The sequence below is a fragment of the Excalfactoria chinensis genome, chromosome 5 (genome assembly GCF_039878825.1).
Source record: "Excalfactoria chinensis isolate bCotChi1 chromosome 5, bCotChi1.hap2, whole genome shotgun sequence".
Taxonomy (NCBI): Eukaryota; Metazoa; Chordata; class Aves; order Galliformes; family Phasianidae; genus Excalfactoria; species Excalfactoria chinensis.
Genome location: NC_092829.1, coordinates 20,444,460 through 20,470,425, shown reverse-complemented (window position 1 = coordinate 20,470,425; position 25,966 = coordinate 20,444,460). Strand labels below are relative to the sequence as shown.

The following is a 25,966-nucleotide window of genomic DNA, read 5'->3' as shown; positions in this document are numbered from 1 at the left end:
GTCGAACAGTGTGAGATGGTGCCACGGAAGAAGTATGATGAGGAAGGGAATTTACTTTCAGAAGAGCTTTGGTTGTGCAAGTGCAAAGTGAAGAAATACATTATCTCGTATCAGTGGAAGTGTATATTTAAAAAAAAAAAAAAGGCTGAGCCTTATCTTATCTCTTCATGAGACATGGATTACAGTTTTTCCTCTCACTGTGAGTCCTTTCTGCTTCTTAAAACACTGTAAAAATGGTAACTAAGCTGTGCTACGTTTATACACTGACTTCCTCGCTCTTTGGATTTTAAAAGGCCCTTAGGGATTTTAGTCAGTGGTATGGAAGAAGCATATCTGGATAGCAAGGCAAATAAAAATATACAGTAGGAACTAGCAGCTTCTGCTTTCCACAGCTCTTTGGCTGTGTGTCTTCAGTTGAAGGCACCTACAGTTGAAACAGTAGGAAATGCTTCACTGTGGAGCTGTGAGACACAGACAAGAGTGGCATAAGGGGCTGTGGTGCCCAGGGCTTTGGAATACGTGTGTGCCTCCTCCACAGCACTCCCAGGGCGAGCGGTTCAGGTCTGATGCGTTTCATTGCCTTGGCAGAACTGAGAGGCACTGGAATGGGTTCGGTGTGTACTGAGAGTAGGTTCAAAGTCCCCCACTCCCATATGTACTAGAGTGCAGCATGAAAAGGAGAGCCCTGCTGAAGGGAGCAGATGTTGCTGCACTTGGCTTGTGTGTTTGATCTGCAAGCTTTTTGGAGAACAGAGTTTACATGGTAAGCTGTGGTGGCTGTCTGAAATACAGAGGTTTCCAGAATAGCACTTGCAGCACACAGGCTTGTCTGAAGACTTTTCACAAAGGAACTTTGCTTCCATCTTGGTGATGTTGTTGGATCAATTCTATTCATTCAGGTGGAAAATCACACAGCATTTGTTTTAAGGTCTTCTATCTGAAACCACTTGTAGTAAAATCAATACATCTAAAAAGCACTTGTGCTGTTGTGTCTGGAGAGGAACATCTTGAAAATCTGAGGCTCTCTGTGCTTAGAAGGTATCTGTTAGAAAACAAGTAAATTGCTGAGAGCTGCAGGACTGACTCGTTAAAACAATTCAAATACCAGCTGCTTCTTTCAAAGCATGATGGGCCTTCCAGTTTTCTAGAGGGTTCCTCATCTCCGTGTTCTGTAGTTGTTATGGATGTTGAGGATTAGTAGTGCTGTTCATTGTAGGTGAATGGCTCCAGACCGGTGCTGCCTCTCCCAGTGGTTATACAGCTGTTTCCTGCTCTGCTGTTTGCTGGAGGCTGCATTAGGAATTGCGCAGTGCGATGGCTGGGGGTGGCCTGGGGTATGAATGGGGTTTTGTGACTCCCAGAGGACTCTTGTGTGGGTAGTTTGGCGTGGGGCTGCTAGGAGGTAAGTCCTTTGCATAGGTTTTATTCTTGCTTTAGAACACTGAATTTGGTAGGAATTAATGAGTATCCTTCCAAGAGAGTCCTACAGCCAGCATTTAGACTCCTGTTTCCTCGTTCTCTGAGAAAGGTGCATGAGAACACAGGAGCACCTGGCTAGGGCAGGCAGCCCTCCCAACTCCAAAGTCTCCATTTAGAAACTGGCAGAGATCGAGTTGAAATCACAGCCTCTGCCAAGCTGTTGTATTGGCTTTTATATGCATGCAGGCTTCATTTTTTCAGTTGTTACAATTCTGACACTTGGACTGAACTGACAGCCTGCTGTCCTTGGGGTTCCCTGGGACTCCTGCCCACGCAGGGCCTTTTAAAAATTCACCTCGTGTTTGCCTTCCCACATTCCAGATCATGTATTTGGTAACAGACTAGTTAACAGTTTGGTACACTGTGTGCAAGTGATGTGACTTTTCTGTTGTTCTGTTCTTTCAAACTCTTGAATGAATCCTTTCTGGTCCCGACACATTGTAGAACAAATTAATTACAGTAAATTGATTAAAATCTTCCGTGATAAAACTGTATTTGCCACATGAAGAGATTCTTTTGAGATGGAAACACCCCGTAAAGAGCACATAGTGAATGCTGATGCAAGAGTTCATTTAATTCTGCCTCTGTCTCGAATATTGTCCTTCCATGGTGATCATCTTTTGGCCTCGCAGCCTTTCTGGCAGCCTTCCTGACTGTGCTGCGTTTGAAGAGTTTTGACTCGGTTTGTCAGGCTGCTCCTCAGCCCTTTTTTGGTCTAATTATGGTTTTACTTTAGTTTGGTCCAGCTTGCTGCCTCCTTTTTTCATTCTTGGAGAAATGAAGTTCAGCTTTTGAGGGGTGTGCTGATGTATTATTTTTTTCCCTTCTTTGCTTTTTAACTGTGATTGCTTTTATCCCGTTATAAAATTTTGGATGATATTCCCTACACCTACACTGAGCCCCCAGATGCAGTTTGTGCAGCCTTAATACAAGCAAGCAGTAAGTTTCTCTGGATTTTCCTTTCTGTTTCCTTTTAACGAGCTTCTTTCCTTTTAGGTAGATCCCTCCTGTGACTTAAATATTGCCATAGTGATCTGAAGGGATTTTTTTGCTGCTGTTTGTATTTGTTTTATTCCTACTGAATTTGAGTGCAGTGCAGAACTATTCACTAATATTGGTTGTGGGGTGTGCTGCCTTAGGCCTAAACAAGGAGTTGTGCTGCATCTTATGGGTTCTCCTGAGAAAAAGGTATTTGTGGGATCTGAAAATACAGTCCTTCGCATCAACCCTGTCATAACCCTTAGCATTTAAGGCTTCAGCAGGCTGCTAGTATACAAACAGCTAAACTTAAACTAGACATCCTGTTGACCACTGTGATATATTTACACCATCTTACTAGCTATTTGCTGTCTGCTTTATCATCTGTTCTTAATTACAATTGAATCTTGAATATGATGTCACTGTTGGCACTGCACCTTGACAAAATTCAGGTAGGAAATACATTCTTTCTACTTTATCAACTCTTCTTTATCATCTCTTAGAGAATAACTGATCTGAACAGCACGCTCTGCTGTTGTTGACTTTCTGGGTGTTCTGCTTAAGAATTATCCTGAAGCCTTCTGAAGAGCCAGCAGCCTGGTTTCTGCAAGGAGATTCTAGGAGGTCATGATGTGGTTGTGCATTTCAGGTGTGGGGATGCTCTCATGTTGCAAATCTAGCAATGTGCTGAAAACAAAATCCCTCCTTCTGAAAGCTGAACTGTGTGCTGTGTAATACTTACCATGTTGTGGGAAGCTTGCCTCTGTTGCTAAAAGTGATATGAATATGCAGGGTTTGTGAGAATCCCTCAGGGTGTCAAAGGGGCCCCATCATCATGGGTTTGGTAATGTCAGTGACCCTGAGATATAAAATGTGTTTCCTGTTGCTATGCTGGGATTTTCTTTCCATCTACCACCTAATTTTTCTCAGGACTAATAAACTCTCAATGGAGAAAGTGTTACCTTTTTTTTGGAAGAGAAGGAGGGAGGATGAACATCCTTTTGTGTTTGGTGCTTCTGAGAAGACAGCAGCGGCATCTGAGAGAGCTGTGTTAGTCCTGTTGGAGTGTTAATGGCCATAGGACTCTCAGAAAAGGATTTCTGAACAATTTGCAAAATGGATTCTCAGTATCCTTTTCAGATAGGAAAAGCTGGACAGAAGAGGGAGTCTGGAATGTGGTCCCAGAGAAACCTTCCTATTTTTTGTGTGTGTTCTGCTGCAGTACAGCAGCTCATGTAACAGCATGGGATTGCAGAGAGTGAGCTCAGGAGCAGCTAGCATAGGAGTCCAGCCTCATTCTTCCAGGAATGAAGGGGTGATGGGGCAAAGGAGCAGTTTCCGGGAAGCAGTTTATAGACCTCATTCAAAGGGTGGAGGGGTCCACGTGGAACCCTGTGAATAAGGGCTAGGAGGATCCCAGCCTTAGATGGAAAGGAACAATGTTGAGTCTCGTCCTTGAAACCTGAACTTCTAGGTGTGCTGAGAAGCCGTACTGGAGCCTGATGTGGCTGTGTCCTGGCTGAGCAGCAGGACTACACTCTGGCCAAAATGAATGCGCTGCAGAGTTGAACAGGCTTCTGCCCTGTAAGCGCCTCTTGGTTTGGTGTCCATCTTCACTGTGCTTCATCATGCTTATTGAACCTCTGAGTGCTCTCATTCCCCAAAGTGGCCTGGTCTGGCATGGGACATCCATAACCACTTGATGACTCTTCCCAAAAAGTCCTGTGATGTCCTGAGAGTGAACGAGTGAACTCAGCACAGGTTTCTGCTGCTGATCCAGATGTGTGCTATCATGGTATCCCAGGGAGGACACTTTGACACAGGAGGAGTTTGGCTAGATACAGTTTAAAGTTCCTTGTCTGTAAGTTAAACATGCTCTCTGAGTCTAGCAGACAGCTGCCAGCCACTAGCAGTGTCCTTGCCTTGAAGATCCACCAGCTGGGTGGAATAGAAGGGTTTGTGAAGAGCTTGCTACACAGCTCTAACTGACTTTTGTTACAACCAGCAGATGTAGCACCTGGAGTGTATTTGTTCTGTGATCTTTATCCTGGCCAGTGAGTGGGTCTTCTAAAACAAGTCTCTTGTGCTTCAGTGTGGAGGTATGTTTGCAAAAGCATGCAGGTGAGAGGAGTTCTTGCTAGAAGGCAAGCCAGGAGGTGTTTGAGCTTGTCAGAGACACAGAGCTCCTGAATTGTTCTGCTTTGTGTTCTGCCATGATTGTATGTGGTTAGTGGGCAGCAGAGTGCTTGATCTTCTTTGTCCTTGCTTTCTTTGCCTGTGGAGTAAGGCTGCTGACACTAATACGCCCTTTCCAGGGACTATGAAAGTACTGAGCACTGAATCTTTCTGTTGTGCAGCGCTCCTGTTCTGCTGCATAATCATGGGGCAGCTGGTCTTGATTTTGCTAATGGGTTCATATCTATCTGATGTTTCCATAATGAAATGGTACATGCAATGGGCTTAATTTGAATACATCCTTATCTTCATGTTTTGCATACTCCTGTCGCCTTTCAGCATGAGAATGAGGGCAGTGGCTCTTAGGCTGATGACATAGCGTGAGTAACCAGCGTGGGGGGGATTTTTAAAATCTTTCCAGTCTGTCTCAGTTCAGTTAGCACTGTACCAGCACTGTGAGTGCTTTTCCAATGCCCAGCAAAGGGTCCAGCCTGCAAAAGAGACTGGAATGCTATGTTTGAAACAGAGATGAGAATGGATGCGTGGCCATCTCTTTCTTGGGTGCCTTCTCAGTCTTTCCATCTATTTGAAGCTCTTTTGTGAGTCTTGCTACTGCTCACAAATGTAGACTCAAACCAGGAAAAAATAAATTAGGGTGTTGCTAAACAGAAAATTGCTTTTGCCCTGTACAGGGCTGAATGGGCAGAACGTCTCTGAGAGCAAACAAGAGTTGAGCTGATCTGTGGCTCTTTTTTCTGATGTCTGAGAGGGCTTCAAGTGCTGAAAGGGGCAGAGGAGCAGGTAAATACACTCCTTGGGAACCAAGCACAAGTGAAAAGTGAAATACTGGAGAGGGAACAAAAAGTGGCTTTGTTAGGCCTCCTCTTTAGAGTACTCAGAAATGTGATAAGTGCTCTTCGACTTCAGCCTTTATGAAATGCATGCTCCCAAGCATCAAAGCAGTTGTTTGTCTCCTTTCTCCTTTGAGGGGTGGCACTGAAGGCCTGTGACATTTAGTCCTGCCTGTCAACATGGCAAAGCCTGTGCTGCTATGGCTCCTTATTGCTTCCTGGAGGAACATCTACCCAGCAAAGAGCCCAAATGTCCTCATAGAAGCTTGTGCTGTCACTGCAGGAGCTCCTCAGCTGGACATGTGGGGCTCTTGGCACAGCGGAGGACAGACCTGCAGGGATTTCTTCGTGCTGCCCTTTGGGGCCAAGCATTTTAGCTGAGGTAGTTGCCAAACCCCATTGCACAACTTCAGCACGTGGGGAGTGTTGGTAGCACGTATCCTTTGCTTTCAGCTTTGATTTTTTTCTAGGTTCTCTTGGTGCAGTAGGAAGGCTGTGAGAGGTATTAGGGTGAGCCTTGTCTTGGGAGGGTGCTCACTCAGAAATAACCTTACGAAATGGCTAAGACAGATTGATACCTTGCTCATCAAGAATGGGAAGGATTTGACATTACATTAGCCCTTCTTTGTCAGGAATGAGGAAAAATAGGTTCAACTCACTGACCCAGCAAAGAACTGGGGTATTTTTTGGAAGTGTCATTTTCTACCATTTTTAATGAACTGAGTTAGATATTACCAAGTGACTGGGTTAGCACCAGAATAGATGCAAGATAAGGAGTGGAATGTATTCATGCACAGGAGCATGTGTGGAGGAGCACATGTGTGGAGGGAGAACAAGAACTCCACTTTGTTGGAAGCAAGTATTAATTCTGTTAAATTGTATTATAAAACATTGTCTTGAGCATCATCATGGTTTTGAATTTGGGGGGGTGGGTGGGACTCTCATAGCCTAGTTGCTGTGGGCAGCTGGTTTAGCTTTCAGTTATTAGATGGTAAAGGAGATTTTCACTTTGGAGGTGAAGCTAGAATAGGCCCAGTTGAGCTCTTACCAGGTAAGGGAGGATTGCATTTCTCATGAGCTCTGAGCTAGTGGCAGGATTGTGGTTCCATGTCACCTCTGTGTCCCCTCTCTCTCCTGTTCAGCTCGGCATTGCTTTAGGCTTTCTGATCCCTCCAGTGCTCGTTCCCAATGTGGAAGATGTGGAGAAGCTGGCTTACCACATAAGCATCATGTTCTTCATGACAGCAGGCGTAGCAACAGCCCTCTTCATCCTGGTTGTCATAGGTAAGGAGGCGGGAAGCATATGCATGACTCCAAGTGGAGCTGAGGTCAGCCTGTCTGTGTGAGTGGAGCTCATCTGGCTATGTCCCTGCACACAGCTGTGTCATGTAATACTAGATCTTGCTGCTTCAAACCCTAAATGAATGGCACTTGTAGAAGGGGGGGGGGGGGGGGGGAGGGTTGTGAGTGAGCCTACCAAATTGTTCATTTCATCTTTTGACTGCCTGTGTTACAGAACCCTGGCACAAATAAGCCCTTTAAACACCAGTCATAGAAATATTTCAGTGTTTGCAGTCTTGCATACAAGCAGGATGCTGAGCCTTGGGTCATGTCTTGGAGCTGATTATATCTTAAGGATAGGAAGAAGGAGGTAGGCTATGTGGCAAGAACATGCTGATCCCAGGAAGAAAAAAAAGGATTACCAACTGGGAGCTGAGGAAAGAAAGCACTAAGGGTAGTAACAGGTCACTAGAGGTGCAGTCCCCCCTGTTAAAGGTCTGTCTTCAGTTTCACACGCTAGCATGACAGTGGTGTGTTATGCTCACTGGAGAGCAGAGCTTGCCTGCTAAATATTTAAATAATGATTTCTTAAGAGAATCCTCTTTCCAGCTTGTTTATGTAGCCTAGTAGCTGAGTCAGGTGTAGACTTTTAATGGTTTTGGGGTAGGGAGTAGACAAGGTACCAGAATAGCTGTCGCCTCTAGTACAGCAATGTATAACCTATGGCGGGGATCCCTGAGCACTACTTTAATGTTAGTTAGAGACAGCTTGTCCAGACTGAGAGGTGCCAAGCTTGACCTAAAATCTAGTATGGGCTGCCTAAGCACTGAGCACTTCGGGGCACCAGACCTTTGTCAGATGGCTTTTCTTGTTTCTCTTTTGCATTTGTATGTCCACACAACACTTCAGCAGCTGTCTCTCCACCTTCCTGCAGACCACGTTATTAGTCCTGCCAACTCTTCTGTTTCTGCCAAACAGTGCCTATACAACTTGCTCATTGAAGGGTGTTTCCCCTGTGACAGGAGTTGTTGCAGAGACACTCTCTTCTCCTGTTCCTGGATAAGTTTGTGCACAGAGAATCAAAGCTGAAGGATGCTAATGTGTTTTATACACTTAATTTTACTAGCCCCTGTGCTGTCACTTGAGCAGTTCTCACCTCATGTGTGCCCGTGCTCCCTAGTGGTACTGGTGCAAACAGGTCTATTTTGTGTCTGGTTTCAGTCTTCAAAGAGAAGCCCCCATACCCTCCGAGCCGAGCTCAGGCCCTGATCCAGTCACGACCAACAGAGGAATATTCCTACGTGCAATCGATCCTCCGCCTGCTTCGCAATACCAACTTTGTGCTGCTTATGGTCACTTACGGTAAGGTCTGGCTATTCGGTGCTGCTAGACATGCTTAGCTTCTCTCTCTCTGTGCTGAGCCAGGGCTGTAACTGGGCTGAGCAGGGTTAGGGGAATGTAAGGATAGCTGTGCTGCTGCATACCAGGGGTCCCTCTCGCACCACAGACTGACCAGCAGTGGTTGCAAGCAAGTGCCCAGGGAAGAATAAAAGCAGGGAAAGCATGCACTGGACCATCCGACCTCACTTTTCTCTCAGCTTGTGACTGCTTTCTGTTCAGGGGATTTTCTTATCAAGTTATGGGTTTTGTGTGTGTTTTTTTTGTTTTTTTTTTCCCTAGTTCATTAGTAACTTGGACTAATCTAAGTGTTTACTTAAGAAACATGGAGCTGCGTTTGAGTGCAAGTTATTTTCCAAGGAAAGTATATGATTGCCAGGCTTTCCAGCGGAGGTGATGTGGAGCATGTAGGTGTGCAGATTGCTCCAGCTTTTTTGGCAGTTCCTATAAAGCAAATAGAAGGAAGGATTGAAGACTATGTTCTTTTGCCATCTGTTCTTACACACTGAATTTGCTATTTCTCTTCAGCAGTCCTGCTGTATTTCTCCGAGGGCAATGTGGTGTGTTGAATCTGTTCCTGATGTTGTTATCCTATCCAGAAGTGTTTTTCTCTTTAGTGGTGACAGGGAAGGTTGCTGCAGCCTGCGCCTGGCTGTATGATAGAGTTATGAGCTCCAGACCACAGAGAGGTCTGTCCCCTCTTCCTACCTGCTTGCGGTGGAAGCTTTACAGGAGGAAAGATAACTAACTAGTGCTTGAACTTCTGTGGTTCAGTGTTCAGCTGTAGACTTTGTGGGTGACACCTCCAATTGGAAAGAGTAACATGGTGGCTTTGTTCTTGCTGAGGGGTGCTAATGGTCTTTGGAGCAGTTGAAATCTCTGTCTTCTCAGAGCAACAGTTCTCTAGAAACACTCATTAGACCACTGTTTTCATCTAGTATTTGGTGTCCTCTATGAAAGTGGAGGTTGAGAAAACCATCAAGAAACAGACTGAGGGAAGCTGGCTAAGAGCTGGATTGTGTCATTTGCTTGGTTTGCATGTGTGTTTCAGGAAAAAGAAAGGGGAAGGCATTAGTTTTAATAGGCGTGAACAAGCCGTAGATGAGAGAGGCAGGCTCTCAGTACGAAGAGCATATTTAGTATCTGATCTCCCTGGGATAATTCCTTCCTGGCAGCCACAAATGATGTGGAGTGTTCAGTGCCTCATAATCCCGCCTTTCTTCCTGCGGGTCTGTGTATTTATTCTACTCCTCCCTGTGTCGGCCTCATGTCAGTCTCCAACTAGACTTTAAGGCTGCTGGCAGTGAAGATAATGTGACTGTTACTCAGAGAAGGAACTAAGCAGTGAAACTTTCTTTTTTTTTTTTAACTTGTCTGGCTTTAAAAATGGGGACAGTTTTTCCTACTCAAGTCAGAAGTTATGCTGGCCAAGATTTAAGACATCTGCAGCCACATGAGCACAACTGAGTCATCCTCCCTAGCTAACACATATCTGCAGCCTCTCCTAGCTCTTGTATTAGCATAGTGTGAGATGGGAGAGAGCAGGAAATGGCCTGCTGCTTCATCTCCTGTGGCTTTAGAAAGAATGTGGGTCTTCATGGGATGCTGGGTCAGAACAGGCCTGCAGATCTCTGAGATAAAATGATATTACCAGCAGCTGCCAGCTGCATTCATTGTGGTAAGACTTGCAGTGGTGGAAACATCGGTGGCAGCTGTTTATCAGGGAAACCTTCAGGCTGCCTTTTCCCAAAGACTGTTGGTGTTGCCTCAGTAAAGCTGAGTCATGACATGGAGTGGGCATGAAGAAGCTCTTGAGTTTCTTGGATTGGACTCTGCGCTGGAACTGCACATTGCTACAGACAGGCAGTAGCCAGGAAAAGGGTGGGAAAGCTTAGGAAGGGGGTGTTAAGTGGGAATGATGAGACAGCTCTGAAAAATCAGCATTTGGAAAGGGACAGCGATGAGAAGGCAGGATAATGAGGTCTGCATAAGGAATCATTGTTCTGGATGATGATGAAGGTGAAAAGGAAGACCAGTAGTCTGGCTTGTGGGAAATACACTGCTTAGTTACAGGAGAATTGAGATATAGTCAGAGGCTTCGTAAGAGCTCCTTTTGGAACCCTAGGTAATAAACTTCTCCTTTCTGTCCTTTGTAAAATATGGGAGACACCATGAGGTCTCAAAAATGTTCTTATACCTTATACAGTACATTACAAGCAAACCATAGTAACATAAGTAATGGATCAGGTGAGGCCGGACCTTCAGATGTGTTTATCCTGCTTATCCCAGCTATTGGTTCTGGTTTCCTCATCAGCAAAGGCAGTCGGGTGCCATTAGAAACATCTCTTGTTTGTTTTACACACACTCAAACAGCTGGCTATAATTTGTGGAGAAACTTCACCGAGCAACTGTGACATGTAAAATGCCTACATTTTTGCCAGCCTTCACAAGTGCAAATTGGACGCATTGTCTTGATTCTCAGAGTATTTTATCTGACTCTGGTGACAAGTGCTGTTGCCAACTCAGCGTCTCTTTCTACCCAGTTTAGGGTTAGACACCCTTCTTTTTCTTAGAAATCCCATGCATCACAGAGCCTCTATGGAGCTGGCATGCTGATGGCATTAGCTACCAGAGCTTGGCTGTCCCCATCAGGCTGCTGTCCTTGTGGCTAAGTGAGAAGTATTAGATACATAAATGACCGGCCTATGTTTGTGTCCAACTTTGAGATGGGTAGAGGAACTGCTCTGATCTGCCACACTCCCATGACCTGGCACTGCAGTTTGTGGTGTCCCCTAGTAAGCTGGGTGCTCCAGAGGTGGAGGTGGGATGAACCCAGATTAGATTCTTGTGTCACAGTCAGGTGTTGCAAGAGCCAGCTTCCAAGGCTCCAGGAGTTTCCAGCCTTTCTAGGTAACTCTTGAAAAAGGTTGGTTGGTTTTTTTCTTGTGTAAAGAGCAAGTTGCTCAGCTTATTTGCCTCTCCAGCCACTTCCTGATACATGCATTTGGAACAGGAACTGCTGCCACAGGCAGTCAGCTTATGGGATCACTTGCATGAGATTATTCATCTGTTCTGCCCCATGGAGCTGTGAAGTTATACTTAAAGTTGTTGAGGATGGTGTGTGAACAGGGTGAGATCTTCCCTCCAGCTGTTAATCTTGTGGCTTCTTTGGTTGCTTCCTGAGCTGTGTATGGCAGTGGGCTGGGTCTGGGATTGCCCAAGGCTTTGGAAGCAGGGAAGTGGGAGTTTGACTTCAGGGTGTCGTCAAAGCTCTGCTTGCTAGACTGTACTTCTGTACCATTTATTTCTATCTTTCTGCTTTTAGCTGAGGCTGAAAGAGGAAAAACAGGAAGTGGGAACTTGACATGTATCTGGACTGTCAGAATTTCTGGCATCTGAACCAGAATTTTAAAATCCCATGCCACTCTATGGAGCCTGTAGATTTGTGAGCCTCAGTGGTGAAATCTCTGTCCCCATCCTTCCCCCTACCAAGTTCACTGAAGCCTTGAAGAGAAACTAACTGCAAATGTAAATGACTTTCTGAGAAGAAAGTTGAGCTGACTGTTACAGACATCATCCACCTGGGGAAGGTTTCTCAGTATCACCCAAGGTGAGAGTGTAGCCGTTGTGGTACTGCTACTCCTGCACCCATGTGGATATGCTCGTCTACTAGAAAAAAATAATAAAAAAAATAAAATAATAAAAAAAAAAACAACACAAAACCACTCTTGTTTTCCATGCCCTTCAGGAAGGCGTTCAACTCAATCAGAGTTGCATGTGTACTGCAGCCTGGTGTCTGAATAAGGCTTGACCAGTATCACCCTCAACAGTTTCCATTCTCACCTTGGGTGATACTGAGAAACCTTCACCAGGTGGCTGGTGCCTCTAACAGTTAATCTAACTTCCCTTTCTGAAAGACAATTACTTTCACAGTTGTTTTTTAATTTTCAGGCTTCAGTGGTGTCTTGTGAAAATGCAAGACACCTCATGCAGATGCACGCATCAGGTGCCTTGGGGAAGTGCTGTCTGTGCTTGCCATTAGGTCTGTTCCTTCATGCCTTCTGGTATTTCTTGGCTTGGACAGGCTGTCCTTTACAGTCAGCTGGGAGAGAGCTGCCAGGTGGTTCTTTGGGAAGGAAACCTTGCTAATCAGTGGCACTGGTGTTAATTGAATCTCAGGCACTGAGACTCACCTGATGCTGTGGCAGATACTTTGCCATTTCTTTGAGAAAACTCAGCTCCGCTGTTGAAGATGCCTCTGTCTTTGAGGGAAGGGTTGAGACCCTATGAAGGGCTTGCATGACCTTTCAGTACTAGAAATATGCACGGTTTTTCTTCTAGCTCTTCAGGTAAGAGCCATCCTGACACTGCAGGGTGCTTCCTACTGCATGCTGAGATTCAGTTGTCCTTGGTCATCATTTCTGCCAGTAACCGACCTGTCCAGCTGTAGTATCTCCTGATACTATGCAGTCTGGCTGTAGACTGCTGTCATAATGATCTTGATGCATTTCTACACAGCAGAATAACAGCAGACTGAATATGCTGCATTTTTATTCTCCTCTCAGGTCTGAATGCAGGTTGCTTCTACTCCCTGTCCACTCTGCTGAACCGCATGGTGATCTATCACTACCCAGTAAGTGCATCCAGTCCTCATGACCTTCTGATGCTTCTGATCCATTATTAGCTGCCAAAGGAGAGCCTGTGAGAGGTACAGTGCTTCTGGCCTAGGTTGAAGTGCTTCTGCAGCCTGCAGCACTTCTGGCTGGCTCTGGCCTGCATTGTCTGGCAGTCTAGACACCATCGCTTCTTTTTGTTCTTTACAACACTCTGTGAAAAATGGGAGCTCTGAAAAAGAGAACTCCTTCATACACGATATAAGTGCATGCATATATATAAGTGAAGAAAGTATAAGCACTTTCTTCTGAGATTCTCCTAGCAGTTGTCTCTGCCCTGCTCCTGACAGTGATTTCTGCTGGCGCATCTGCATCTGGAGGCTGCGTATGCTCCAGATGCTGAGCTGCTGTGAAGTTTACTGCTGGGACAGAGTGCCAAAGAGAGCTTGTCCATGCTGCCTTATAGTGGGTCCCAAGATTTCCTGGTTGATGTGGCCCAAATCCTGATGCCAGATATCAAGCATTGCTAAGTTTATGCTGACTTCTCTGAGGGTGCCTGTTCATGTTGTCCAGTGTGCTCATATTTTCCCTGGGCTGGCCCAGTGAGAAGTGCTTGTACCCAAAAGAGTTCTTGCAAACACTGCTTTTCATTAGCTTGTTAACAGGAGGAGTCATGTATGGGACACTAACTTTGTTGTCTCTTCACGTCTGGGTCCTCCACACCTCACTTCTTGTTGGCTATGACTTGGCTCCTGTGTTTTTTGTCTTACCACAGAAGGAGGAGGTGAATGCTGGCAGGATTGGACTCACCATTGTACTGTCAGGCATGGCTGGTGCTCTGATCTCTGGCCTCTGGTTGGACAGAACCAAAACCTACAAGTAAGTCTCTTGCCTCTTTGCTGCTAGTGACTGTTTTCTTCTTCCACTCTGTGTAGGGAGCAACTCTGTGCAGTTGCAGCTTGGTAGTTGAGACTGAATCATTGGAAAAGGTTTGCAGGGAAAAAAAAACATACTTATTGGGAATCCAGATAGTCTGAAATGAAATTTGGGGCATCGTGTTAGTCTTTGATGGACCCATATGAGGTCTAGTGCTTGTGCTCCCTAAGAAAACATGGGGGAGAGAAGAAATAAGACAGCTTGGCTGCATTCTTTGCCAGGGATGAGAGAGCTCTTGGCACAGGCAGAATCATGACTGTACCAGACCATTTCTCTGCCCTTACAAATCAGCTTCTGTGCATCTTTGTCCTGTTTAATGAAAGGCACATTTAATCCAGTGCCCAGAGGCATTGTATGAGTGCATGTTACTGTATTCAGGGCAGAAGCAAGGGAAGAGGTGATGAGGTTGTGGGTGGGTGGTTCTGGATTTACTGCTTGGTGAGCTGAGACAGCAGATCTGGGAAGAGTACCATGCCCATTTTCAAGGAGATAGTGAAGGGTTTCTGGGTGTCCCGCAGCTCCCAATCCTCAGGAACTCAGATCTTGCTGACAGACTTTTCTTTATAGGGTGTCTCAGGGAATGGAGAGCACCTTTCTTTTTTATGTGGGGATCCATGTAATCAGTTTCCAATTTGTCTTCTGATTTTGAGAACTGTACTATAACTTGTCTGAGCAGCTCAAGAAGGGTGGGGTTTTTCTGGTGATATGCAGGTGATGAGTTGAAGACAACTTTAGAGGTATTTTCCTTGCAGCAGCTTTTCACCTTGGGGTATACTGCCACCTTTAAACTGCTTGGTATCTTGTGGGCTGCTTAGAGAATCTGGCAAGCTGAGGGGTTCCAGCTTCTAAAGTGGCCTCTGGCCCTAGTAATCAAGTGTGGGTTCAGAAATGCGGAGGAACTTGGCTTCTTTGACAAGAATGAATGGAACATGAGGACTCCTGGGGGCGTGATAGGGGACAGGAGCAAATGACTAATAGAGAGACCAGTAGGTCTCTTGTAATTTCTAGATCACGTATCATTGAGTTTACTTCTCATTTGGCAGTCCTAGGAAATGGAAACATGGCTGTTGCGAACTGCAGTAGCTAAATGTGCAGTCTAACTTGTCTTTTTTCCAGACTGGTGTTAGTGGTAAGGTAGCCTCAATTGGCACTGCTTGTGTGGATGGTCTTCCTGACTCTCTGAATGGAGCTCAGTAGTAGCATGAGGGCTGAAGAACTTTGTGGTTCACCAGGCAGAGCTGGAACTCATAGTTTGGTAGCGTAGAAGGAAAATAAAATCCTGGATACGTTGAAGGGACCACACAGGTGGGCAGAGCAGCCTGAGAGTGCTTTGCCACCCATAGAACTTATCCAATGGGCTCCTAAGAATATCTGGGAATAGATTTAACCTTAAGTGAAGAAAAACTGCTAAGAATTTGCTCTCTGTTGCAGCCTACTAAGTGGGATTTCTGTGGAACTAGCTTTTTTATTTTATTTTATTTTTTTCTTTTCTGAATGCTACAGAATCTTTTTTTAGACTCATTTAAAAGTCTATTTAAAAAGCTGTCAAGATGCCAGATGTTCTAGGCAGGTACCCTCCCCCTTCTCTGCGCTGCTCTGATAGTGTCAGGGATGAAATGGTAAGCACATGAAAATCATGAAGGAAAGATGTCAAGTCCTTTTTTTTAGTCAGCTCGGAGAGAGAGAGAGGGAGAGAAAAGCAAGTGAATGAGATCCAGCTGTGATTGAGAGGAACAGGAGGAGATTAGTAACGGGAAGAGATTAGTAACACGAGGAACTATAGAACACTTTTGGGGATGTTTGATCATCACTGTCCCACTGTTCCTTCAAGGGGTGAGGCTGTGCAAAGTCAGGCTTTCTCCATCTGTTGTGCTCAGGCACCAAATGGCCTTGCATTCTTGCTTTTATTTGGCAGGCAAGTCCCTGAAGCAGCACCATCACCGTTCTTAGTTTTGGAATTAACAGGCATAGATTTGACCCAAACAAATGTGCAAGTGAACTGTCCCAGAGCTCAGGCTGCCTTTGGGATGGCTGATTGAGAGCTGAGCACCTCTTGAAAAGTTCTGAAAGGTTTTGACTCGGAGTTAAATGGAACTTCCTATGCATCTTTCAGGTTCCTGGCTGGAAGGAGAGATGGGGTTGTGACACCTGGTGACTGCCTGTTAGCTTTGGCAATTGTTAGGGGAGCCTGGCTTAGAGTCGGAGGCCTTGGGTCAGTGCTTTTCTTCAGCTGAACTTAGTTTTTAAAAGCAATGTTCACATGGCCTTCAGTCTAACAGTTCCAGACAGTGCTCTCTACTGTCACGTTTGTTTCAGAAATAGCCATCTCTCTCCACTGACCAGGTAGAGGACCTAAGTGATATTTTAAACTTGGGTTGCAGAGCAGGCCTGAAGTATGTGGGAAGGAGGGAAGACTCTGATTGTAGAGAATTGGACATTTGAGTTTCCAATGAAAAAAATTGGCCAGCCTGTTCTGGTCTGCCCTTTGGGCTTGCTGCTGTAACCCTTTTCCAGGCTAGTCCTGGTGGGATGCCTAATGGACATGCCTTCACTATATCCTGCCCAGTTGTCCTAAGGTTATGTAGCAGGACATGCAACTTTGAGCACATACTCACTGCACTGGGCATCCTTTCCAGTCTGTACCTGTCCCAGTTGAGGATAACTTCCAGTCCCTGTAGGGATGTTGTGTGAACAGCTCACAGTGTCCTGGTATTTTTCACAAATGCCCTCTGTGAGTCAGTTTCTTCATGTTTTTATCCTTCCCATAAGATATTTATGGCAGTGATAAGAAGCTTATCAAGCAAAACAAGACATTCTTCCATGCCCCTGTGCCCCTAGAGTCATAGAGCATTGTCCTTGTCTTCTGACTAGCAAATGTGCTGACAAAAGGCCACTTCATGAGAAACACCCTGCCTTGGTATCTTTTCCCAGGGGTTCCTTTGTTTCCCTATGGCCCAGTATCTGCCTGCATCTTGGCTAAGCCCTTTGCTGGTATGCAAAATTTTGGGCCTTGCTTAGCACTCAGTCTCCTTTTTTGTCATCCGTGATATACTCAGGGGAGCTGAGTCTTGTTGAAGTCTTGTTTAACAGAAGCCTACCTGTATGCTTGAGGCTGTTTCCTGCAGCAGGAGTGGCATTCAGAGCTGTCTATTGGGGATCGTGGCAAGTAGGGATGAACTCAGTATGCACACCTAGGGCATTTCTTGGTGTGTGACTTCCACTGTCTTGAAGCCTGCAGTCTTGTTCTTTCCCAGGTGACTGTCAGTTCATTTTGTACTGCTGGAGCCTAGTGACTGAGGGGTACAGAGTAATGAAGAAAGCTTGTTTGTGTGAGCTTGCTAATGTATCCATGGCAAGATTGAAAAGTTTTCTCCATTTACCACCTCCCCCCCGCCTCCAAAAGTCTGCAGTTCTAGTGGAAAACATAACTTGCTTTAAACTGCAAGAGATGCTGCATCTCTGAGCCAGCCTAGTTTTTAGTGGAGGACTGTGTATTCTGGGAACTTCCTTCTTGCATCTTGACACAGCATCAATATGAAACAAGGTTCTGACCACATCTGGTCACTAACTCATTCATCTTCTTTGCCTGGAGTTGAGGGGTGAAGTGCAAATATGGGCAACTGTCAAGAAATAGTGAATCAGTTATAAACTGCTTCAAAAATGCTTGAACCATAAGCCTGGGAAACTAACATCAGACCTCCGCACTGAGACCAAAACTGGTTGGGGGTGCAGAAAACAATTTTCCCAATGTGCCAGCTGCCCCTTCTAGCAGAGATGAAGCTTCTGAGCATCACAGATGTAACCTGGAGGCTTATGATGATGGGCATGTATTTTGGCATCAATTTGTGTGAAGTTTGTAGATTCTTGTTTATAGAAGCTCCATCTAATTCAGACCTGGTCTGCACAGCCAGGGAGCTGTAATTCTATCCTTGAGCCTATTTCTTATTCAGCTTACATTTCACCTCTCCAAATGTAGAAGCTAGTTCAGACACAAAAGTGGCATCATTACAGTGCCCTGGAAAACAAATACATGTGAAATAACATCCTTGGTTTTCCCTATATTCTCAATGAGGGTCTGTCCTCCAGAATGGATTATTTCAGAGTGTGGAGTGTGTGAGAGCTGTGCAGCTTTTTTCTTTAACGTGTGCTTCAAAATATACCAAGATCTATGGGTGAAGAGGATAATTTGATTATATTAAACCCTGACTGTGCTTTTCCTTGCAGACAGACAACACTAGTGGTCTATATCATGTCTCTGGTGGGGATGATAGTCTACACTTTCACTCTGAACCTAGGCCACCTCTGGGTGGTCTTTGTGACTGCAGGTGTTCTGGGGTAAGTTCATGTACAGGCTACCTTTCTCCATACTTGAACTGCTAGGAGATGAGGAGGGAGGCAGAAGTCATGGCCCAGAAGGGAATGGAGAGAGCCACAGCCTGCTTGTGGCTCCCACATGGGATAAGGATGAAAGGAAAATGCATGTAGGCCTGTCTGGCTGATGAACTGTCCTGGGGGGTGATGCCCTTCTGTGTTGCTTTTGGGAGATGCTGCTTTTACTACCTCGTTCTTTGCAGCTCCCTGCTGGCTTGGCTCTGTGACCGAAGCTGTGAGCAAAAGTATTTGTGGGTAGGAGGGAGACCTATGCCATGAAGAGGGAGTTGGACAGCTGCGTGGGCTGTGGCAAATATAGGGGAAATATCTCGTGCAGTAAGTCCAGCATCCCAGCTGGAATCTGTGCCACGCTGTGCCTCTTCAGTCTTCTTCCTAGCAGTCACTGAGTTTTCTTTTCTGTGTGTTTCTTTACAGATTTTTCATGACAGGATACCTTCCCCTGGGCTTTGAGTTTGCTGCAGAGTTGACATACCCAGAATCAGAAGGAACATCATCAGGGCTCCTTAATGTCTCAGCACAGGTTGGTGTTGTTTTCCTTTTTCTTGCTTTTTTATGGGCAGAGATATCAAACTGTAGTTCCCAGAGATGGGCTTTCAGCCTTAAGGAGTCATCTTCCCATCAATTGAAAGGAGGTATTCCTGGATGCGTTCATAACCAGACTTGAGCCTAGCAAGGGCAACAGCTTGTCTGGCCTGTGCGCTCTGATACTTTGATAAAGCTGGGAAGCTGTTCAGGCTGCTTTGTAACAGTACAGCTTGACCTTGTGTTTGTTTGTAGATCTTTGGCATTGCCTTCACCATCAGCCAACGGCAGATCATTGATCACTTTGGGACAAAGGAAGGGAACCTCTTTCTTTGTTCCTTCCTGTTCCTGGGGTCCATTATGACAGGTAACTAAATTTCTTGGTGTTCTGCTGCAACTCTTCCCCTTGGGCTTGGCATGTAAATTGAAGGGCTTTGGGGGGTGGTGCTACATTCAGGGAAGGGCAGAACCCACACCACAGCCCCATAGCAATGTCACAGCACTTTTTGAAGCAGCTGGTTTGTGTTACAAAATGATCCAAGGCTCCTTGCCTTGGTTGCTTTTTGGGGTCTCAAAGATGTACCTTCTGAAAAAGGAGGGACAGAGACTCCTTATTGCACCATATAGAAGTGCTGTATTCCTCGATCAGGACAGTGGTTTTTCTTGCCCACCATTATGCATTCCCTTGGGGCCTCTTTGACTCTGAGATAAATTGATTTGGGATCTGCATGGTAATTAAACTGCTTTCACACTTTTCTTCCTCTCTTTGTTGAAGCATTCATTAGGGCTGATCTCCGAAGACAGCAGGCGAATGTGGAAAATGAACATACAGTGAGTAAACCCCCCTTCAGTCTTTGCTGTGCACCTGCTATTGGCTCAGAACAAACTTCAGCCTCTCTCCCTCCTGGGAATGGAACTGGACCCTTTCTGAGTTACGACTGTAGCTGTGATTCTATCGTCCCACCACTTGCCAGCCTGTGGGGAAGCTCCTTGTTGGCATGTTCAGACAGATGGCTGTAATCTCAGTTTTGCCAGCTGCTGGGAGCCTGGCTCACTTCTAATGTTCTGCAGGCTCTTTAGGCTCTGGTCTTCTGGGAGTCTGCAGAGCTTTACATGTGGTGTTCTTGGCTATAGACAGCTGTGGGACAGAGTTGTGCTGGCTTCTTTCCTTTAACCATACCTTTGCCTTGTTTAGAGCTGAGTAACTATTCTTCCAGCTCCATAGGGGGGTGGGTTGTTCCTCTTTGTCACTATCTTAAGCTGCAAAGTGGAGTTCTTTGCTCAGGATAGGAGGAAAGTGAGTGGCAAAACCCAAATAAGGACTTGAGCGTTGTAGATCTTTACACTTTGTGTGGTGCTGTAGGCAAGGCTTCTAGGTTGTGTCAAAAGGCAGGGTAGCAGGTTCCCGTGGTGTAGTGTTGCAATCACAGCAGCTGTTTGCATGTGGGAGAGTGCCTCCAGTGTATGAACTGTACTGATACTCTCAGAAGTTCTCCCTGTGGGGAAGGGGAGGAGATTGGTGGCTTCTTGGGGTGCTTCTCCTTAATGCTCTGGGCTCCCCTTCTAGGATGTTAGCAGACATGTCCATTCAGCATTCATGAAGCCATCAGCAACCATGACTAGCAAAGTGAATAAGCTCAGTTCTCTGCTGGCTAAGTCAGGTTTTTTCAGGTGATGCTGTCTCTTTCCAGTTAATCTAGCTAGTCCAATCTGGAGAGAGACCAAGAGGTCCAAGAAGCAGCCCTACTCCAACCAACTGCTCAGGAAGGTGGATTTTCAATTACAAAATATGTGTCTTTTGTTTGTTTTGTTGTTACAGAACTATCTGAGCATAAATTCAGAAAGCAGGACAAGCAGGGGGAGTTGATGCTGCTGTGGGCAGTTGTCGCACATAAAGTTCTAGAGTAGAATGGGAAAAAAAAAAAAGGGTGTAAATTTACTTAGTTTGGGTAAATTTGTCATAACTGAAGAACGGTTCTTGCTTTTTTTCTGCTCTGGGGCTGACAGCTTTGGCTGATTGTAGGAGTGGTGAGCATCAGGGTCTATGTGACTAAGCTAGAAGACTGCTGATCTCCTGGAATCCTGGCATGAGTGGAGTTAATGGGGAAAGACTTAGTTTAGCTGAGCTACGGTAACAAGCAGTCTGTTTTATACACACCAAACTGCTTGTATCCCATGATTAGCAGTGATGAAACAAGATAAAACTTAAGGCAAGCCATCCTTTCTCTTCAAGCCCTTTGGCAGCAAGGTTGTCGTGAGAGGTGCTGGTGACACAGTTAATTCATAGCATGTTTGTAGAAGATCCAGAAAATATCAAGGTTGTGTCACCCAGTGGTAGTAAGGCCCTTCCCCTTTTTGTCAGGTACTTCTCTTGCCAGATGAATTGTACTCCTTTGGTATTTTTTGTGTAAATCTAAAACAAAGTTATAAGAGTTTGCTGCTGGTGAGGAGGTGTTGAGACCAGACCGGAAGTAGTACAGGTCACTTCTGTAATCCTAAAAGCTTCCAAAACTGATTGCAGCAAGAACCAGAGGGATGCATGTGAGGTAGTAGGTCTCATCAGTCAAAAACTGCAATAACAGCATGTTGCCTTGAGGACTCGTGCTTTGTGGTAGTCATGATAGACACCTCTTCCACCTCCACTACAAATTGCTGAGCATATCCAGGTTATTCCTCAGGCTTAACAACCAGCCCTGATTGCCTGACCTACTGAAGTGAGGCTGAAGCTGGTATTTCGCATTGTTATGGATCCCTCAACCAGGTGGGCAGATCCACTGTGTGCTGCCTTTTTGGAGAGTTCTGATGGTGTCAGTACACTGGAGCTTTGCCATATGGCATGGCTTACTTACCTGTGCTTTGGTCTTTGTACTGGTTTTCTTCTTACCTGTTCCTCATTTTTTGTGGGTTTTTTTTCCCCTCCCCTTCCCTACTTGCCTCCATGTATTCTGGGATCTGACTTGTGGCTGTTGTTACAGAGACTTCAAGGCAGCAATCAGATCACGGCTTATGGACTGTAGCTTGTAACCCTAATCCCATCAATTCCCATTCCTGTTCACTAGCTCATATACAAAGGTAGGAGAATCACACTAATTTGCTTGTCTGAACGCTCACGGGTGGCACAGGCACCAAGCCAATGACACTTCTGGGACAAGAGCAAGCACAGAGTGCTGAGAGCTGCCCTTCCTGGGCAGAGGTTTGAGAGGAAAGATAAGACAGCTTTCCAGAATAGTGAACACCCACCAAGCTTGTGTTGGATGAGGTGTACAAGGAGGTGCAGTGTTGTAAAGCCTAGTATTGGAGCAGACAGAGAACTGAATTGAACAGTAAGTTACTGGGGAGAGGAAATGGTGTTTGGAGGCCCTTCTCAGATGTTACTTTTACCATCCAGATTCTTGGCTGGAAGTGGTACCAGGAGCTCTGTAGAAGAGTTGGCTTTCATCACAGTCAATAACAAAGTCATTGGTTTGGTGCCTTTTGGTACATAAACACCTGAAAATTATAAAGCTCTGCACTTGTCTGTCTGTGAATCTTAGTGGCACTTGGCATTTGCTCAGCTGTTGCTTTGGGTGTGGTGCTTTATTACTCACTGTTCTCTGCTTTGCGTGCTGGCTGGCTGCTCTGCCAGGTTAACTGGGCTACCCCGTGCTTCTCATCAAATGTGTGTACCATCTTGTGGCCATGATCATAGAATCACAAGGTTGGAAAGGACCTACAGGATCATCTAGTCCAACCATCCTCCCTTTACCATACCTACAGAAAAACCACTAAACCAGATCTCCTAGCTCCCTATCCAGACACCTCTTGAACACTGCCAGGGATGGAGACTCCACCACCTCCCTGGGCAGCTATTCCAGTGCCTGACCACTCTCTGAGAGAAAAAGTTCCTTCTTATGTCCAGCCTAAACCTCATGATCTATGGTACTGATAGACAGAAGCCACAAGAATCTCTTGGAGAAAACCAACTCAGACCCGCTAAGATTAGGCATGAGCTACAGGGTGTGTGAAGCTGCCACACTTTGATGCAAGCATGAGGAGTAGTTGCACGCACTGGGCAAGATTTGCCTCTGGGCTGGGCACTTCTAAAGCTGTCCCCACGTCTGGCTTTTTTAGCTGGCATACATCTATTTGCTTGGGATGGAGTAGCTGAGAAGCTGTAGCTGCCTGAGCTGGGCAAGCCTGTTCTAGTATACTGGTAGTTATTTTGATGGCTAAAGCTTATGCTATTGCCTTCATTGGTAATGGTCCTGTCTTGGTACAACTACCAGTGTTACTGCTCACATCCCAGCTGCAAAACAGGCATTGTGAGGCTCAGGCATGCTGTGTTATAGCTATTGCGAGGAGAGACACGTTCAGAGTCAGATGTGAGCTTCCAAAGGATGCAGAGTTGTGGACCTGTGCACCCTGTCTGCTGAAATGCTGTACTATTAGTTGTATGGTCCTGTTGATGGCTGTGTGTTTTCTCTGGTATTTACCCAAGAGAGGTGAAGTCTCCTGGTGGAGGAGGATGGTTTACTTACTGTTCTGTGTGGGACCTGACATCCAGTATTGGGTCTAGCAAGGTTTGAATCTTCCTGGTCTGAAAATAGAAATGATTGGGTGGAGAACTGTCACAGCTTCTAACTGGGTGTTCAGCTTTGGTGCAGCGTAGGCCTGTGAAACAGCCTGATTTCCCAGTGTATACAGAAAAGTATGCATGCTAATTCTCACACAGGAAGATCTTCAAGTTATATCTTCTGGTGATTAAATTGAAAGTCTAAGATCTGGCTGAACAGCTGATTTTGTCAGGGAGAAGAGGCATGCATAATGCCACAGCATCGGTGAAAAGAGTCAGTATTGTTATCAGCCTTCACTGTCTGCCCAGGAGCCACAGCTTCCAGGCAGCCACCTGTCAGAGCTTTTGGTGACTGTCCACTCTGCAGGACCTGCCTCGTGCTCACAAGCACTTTGTCTTCTGTCAGTGCTTTCTTCTGCTTAAGGTTATAGTTAAACAGATGTTGCAGTTGAATTTGTAGTGGATCTAAATGGCACTGTGAACACTGTTCTCTATTGAGAAATCTGTAATGTGGTTCCAGCAGTCCTCCCATTTGTGTCAGTTCCTAGAACATCAGCAGGGTTAGCTTTCTGTAGCTCAGGACACTTGAATCAATTGCCCACAGAGAGACTCATTATCATGTAAAATGGGCTACATTTACTGTAAGTGTATCTGAGGCCATTCCAACATTCTGCCTTGAGGTTTCCCAGTAGTGTCAGTTGGGTCCATATTATTGTCATGCTTATGCTGCGTATCTGTGGTTTCCAGCACCTATGCAAACTGTCCATCATTGTTTCTTTACATTATGCAATAAGCATCTTTGCTGATTTTTGTAATTGTTTTGAGCCAGAAGTGCCTTTCTACAAGAGAGCTCTTAAGCAACACTTCTTTGGAAATACTTCTAAGGTTACTTTTTAAGAAATAAGCTATCCTACCTTTTTGCTTGTGCAGGATCTCAAGTTGGCAGGACTGTCTTTTTCTGCAGACTGGGCCTTGCTAGCTCACTTTGAATATAGCAAATTGGATTGAAGTGTGTTCAGGATACTTCACACTGATTTCATATAGTAGGAGATATTTTTGTGTTTTTGCATATGTGCTTCAAGAACCTATTCTTGATAGCAGACTGTAGGTGGAAAAGTGATTTCTGGCTTTGTCCTGGTTTTTGAATTGCAATGAAATTGAAAACTTTTGTTTGAAGCATTACTGTACCTGCAGGGCTGAGCACTGCTGAGCGTAGGTGATTTTGAGCAGGTCAGTGGCCATCCTAGACACGCGGCCATTATAAGGGATTTGCTTAAAACAGGGCTTAAGTTCTGCTGTGTTCTCAAACCATGTCCTGGATAGGTCAGGGCTCAGCACCATGAATTGATGGTTGTGCATTTGCCCAGTATGAAGATGGGTCTGATGAATCTCAGTGGAACACCCAAAACCATGTTGCCTTTTCATCCCAATGACAGTGCAGTTTAGAGGCTGGTCAGGACAGCAGGGAAAGCATTCTACTCCTGTAGCATACTCGAGTCCCTTGCGAGCAGGAGCATGCTCCAGCTCTAGTGAAATACTGCAAGTTAAAAAACAAACAACAAAAAAGTAAAAAGATGGGATTTTGCATAATAGACACAGTGTGTGCGCCCTCTCCTGTCACTTAGACTTCCCTGCACCTTCTCTGTGTTTACTGTATGGCAAGCAGCCTTCTCCTCCCAAAGCCATGGGTAGGCCGGCTGCATGGACTTTTCCAGTGCTGTGTCTCCCACTTCTGAGAGCAGTCTTCCTGTTCCAAGGCATGGAGCCGGGTGGCCTGGCTGAAATCCTAAACCATCACCTCTGTAGCTCACCACAGAAGTGGTGCTGAGTCCCCAAAGGTGCTTAGGGAGCCTGCTCGGAGCTGCCAGCGTGCTTCTATGACTCATGGCTTTTCTCAAGCCTAAATGCAGCTTTCCCATTGCTCCTACCTTTGGCACTGCTTCCTGCAACCCCTCCTGCTGATGGGAAGTTCTTTGTGCTTCCTGGCTATTGCCTCCAGGCATGTCTTTGAAGCTCTTCTGCTCTCACTCTGCTTTCAGATATTGCTGCTGACCTCTCCAAAACCTTTTCAGCTGCTGTTTGTGTAAGAAGCTACTTGGAGTGAAACTGTTTTGTAACTCTTGCTTCCATGCTGCCTGGGCTTATCTCAAACAGCACTGGGGATGTAAACCTATTTGTGCACCTCTGACTCCTGCCTCAGGTCTCAGTCTTGCTCCACAGTGAGTCCAGGCTGTACAAGACCCATGTTTACCCTTACTGGTCTGCATGCTGTCTTCTAAATCAGTGATAGTTGGGGTTTCTCAATGTAAGCAGCCAGAACAAGGAGAGTTTTCTGAAGCCTGCTGGGGGACCTGGGAATGTAAGGTCTAATCATAACAGCCTTCAAAGATGCAGCGAGAGGGGCTGATCCAGCCCTACCCAGGGAGGCTGAATTGCAATTGCAGAAGTTCAGCTGTTTTATGCAGCCCCAGGTTGTGTTAATTTGGCAGCAAGCTGTGTTGCCTTTGCTTTTCCTCTATGAACTGACGGTACAGCTGTTACAGCTGCCTCTATTTCAAGGGAAGACACTATAGGAGAGTTCAGGTAATCAGGCTAATTCTGTCAGAGGATTTAGGCCACAAAAAAAACCCAAACAAACACAAAAGCTTTGCCTTTTATTTCTTGTGGCACTCTAGGGTACAAGTAATGAATATTGAAGGAGGTCTTATCTGTACCATGCTGTGGAATTATCCCAGCCATAAGTCCAAGCTGGGGATGGGGAAGAAGGGTGGCAGAGTGTCAGCATGGAG

General features: G+C 45.6%; 1 protein-coding gene across 3 annotated transcripts in view; it reads left to right on the top strand.

The window, feature by feature from the left end:
• Positions 1 to 25,966, top strand: part of FLVCR2 (FLVCR choline and putative heme transporter 2) — a 33,020-nt gene that overhangs the window by 4,767 nt on the left and 2,287 nt on the right. For 2 of the 3 annotated variants that reach the window (XR_011903705.1, XM_072337826.1), the window contains exons 2-9: positions 6,626 to 6,767; positions 7,986 to 8,126; positions 12,728 to 12,795; positions 13,551 to 13,654; positions 17,936 to 18,046; positions 18,518 to 18,623; positions 18,881 to 18,992; positions 19,401 to 19,456. Coding sequence is in view for 1 of the 3 variants with exons in the window: in XM_072337826.1 (XP_072193927.1) it covers positions 6,626 to 6,767; positions 7,986 to 8,126; positions 12,728 to 12,795; positions 13,551 to 13,654; positions 17,936 to 18,046; positions 18,518 to 18,623; positions 18,881 to 18,992; positions 19,401 to 19,456 (840 nt within the window). In the remaining 2 variants the exon portion in view is untranslated. Of the gene's footprint in view, positions 1 to 6,625; positions 6,768 to 7,985; positions 8,127 to 12,727; positions 12,796 to 13,550; positions 13,655 to 17,935; positions 18,047 to 18,517; positions 18,624 to 18,880; positions 18,993 to 19,400; positions 19,457 to 21,600; positions 21,698 to 25,966 lie in introns of all 3 variants that reach the window. The other variant, XR_011903706.1, reaches the window with a different exon arrangement.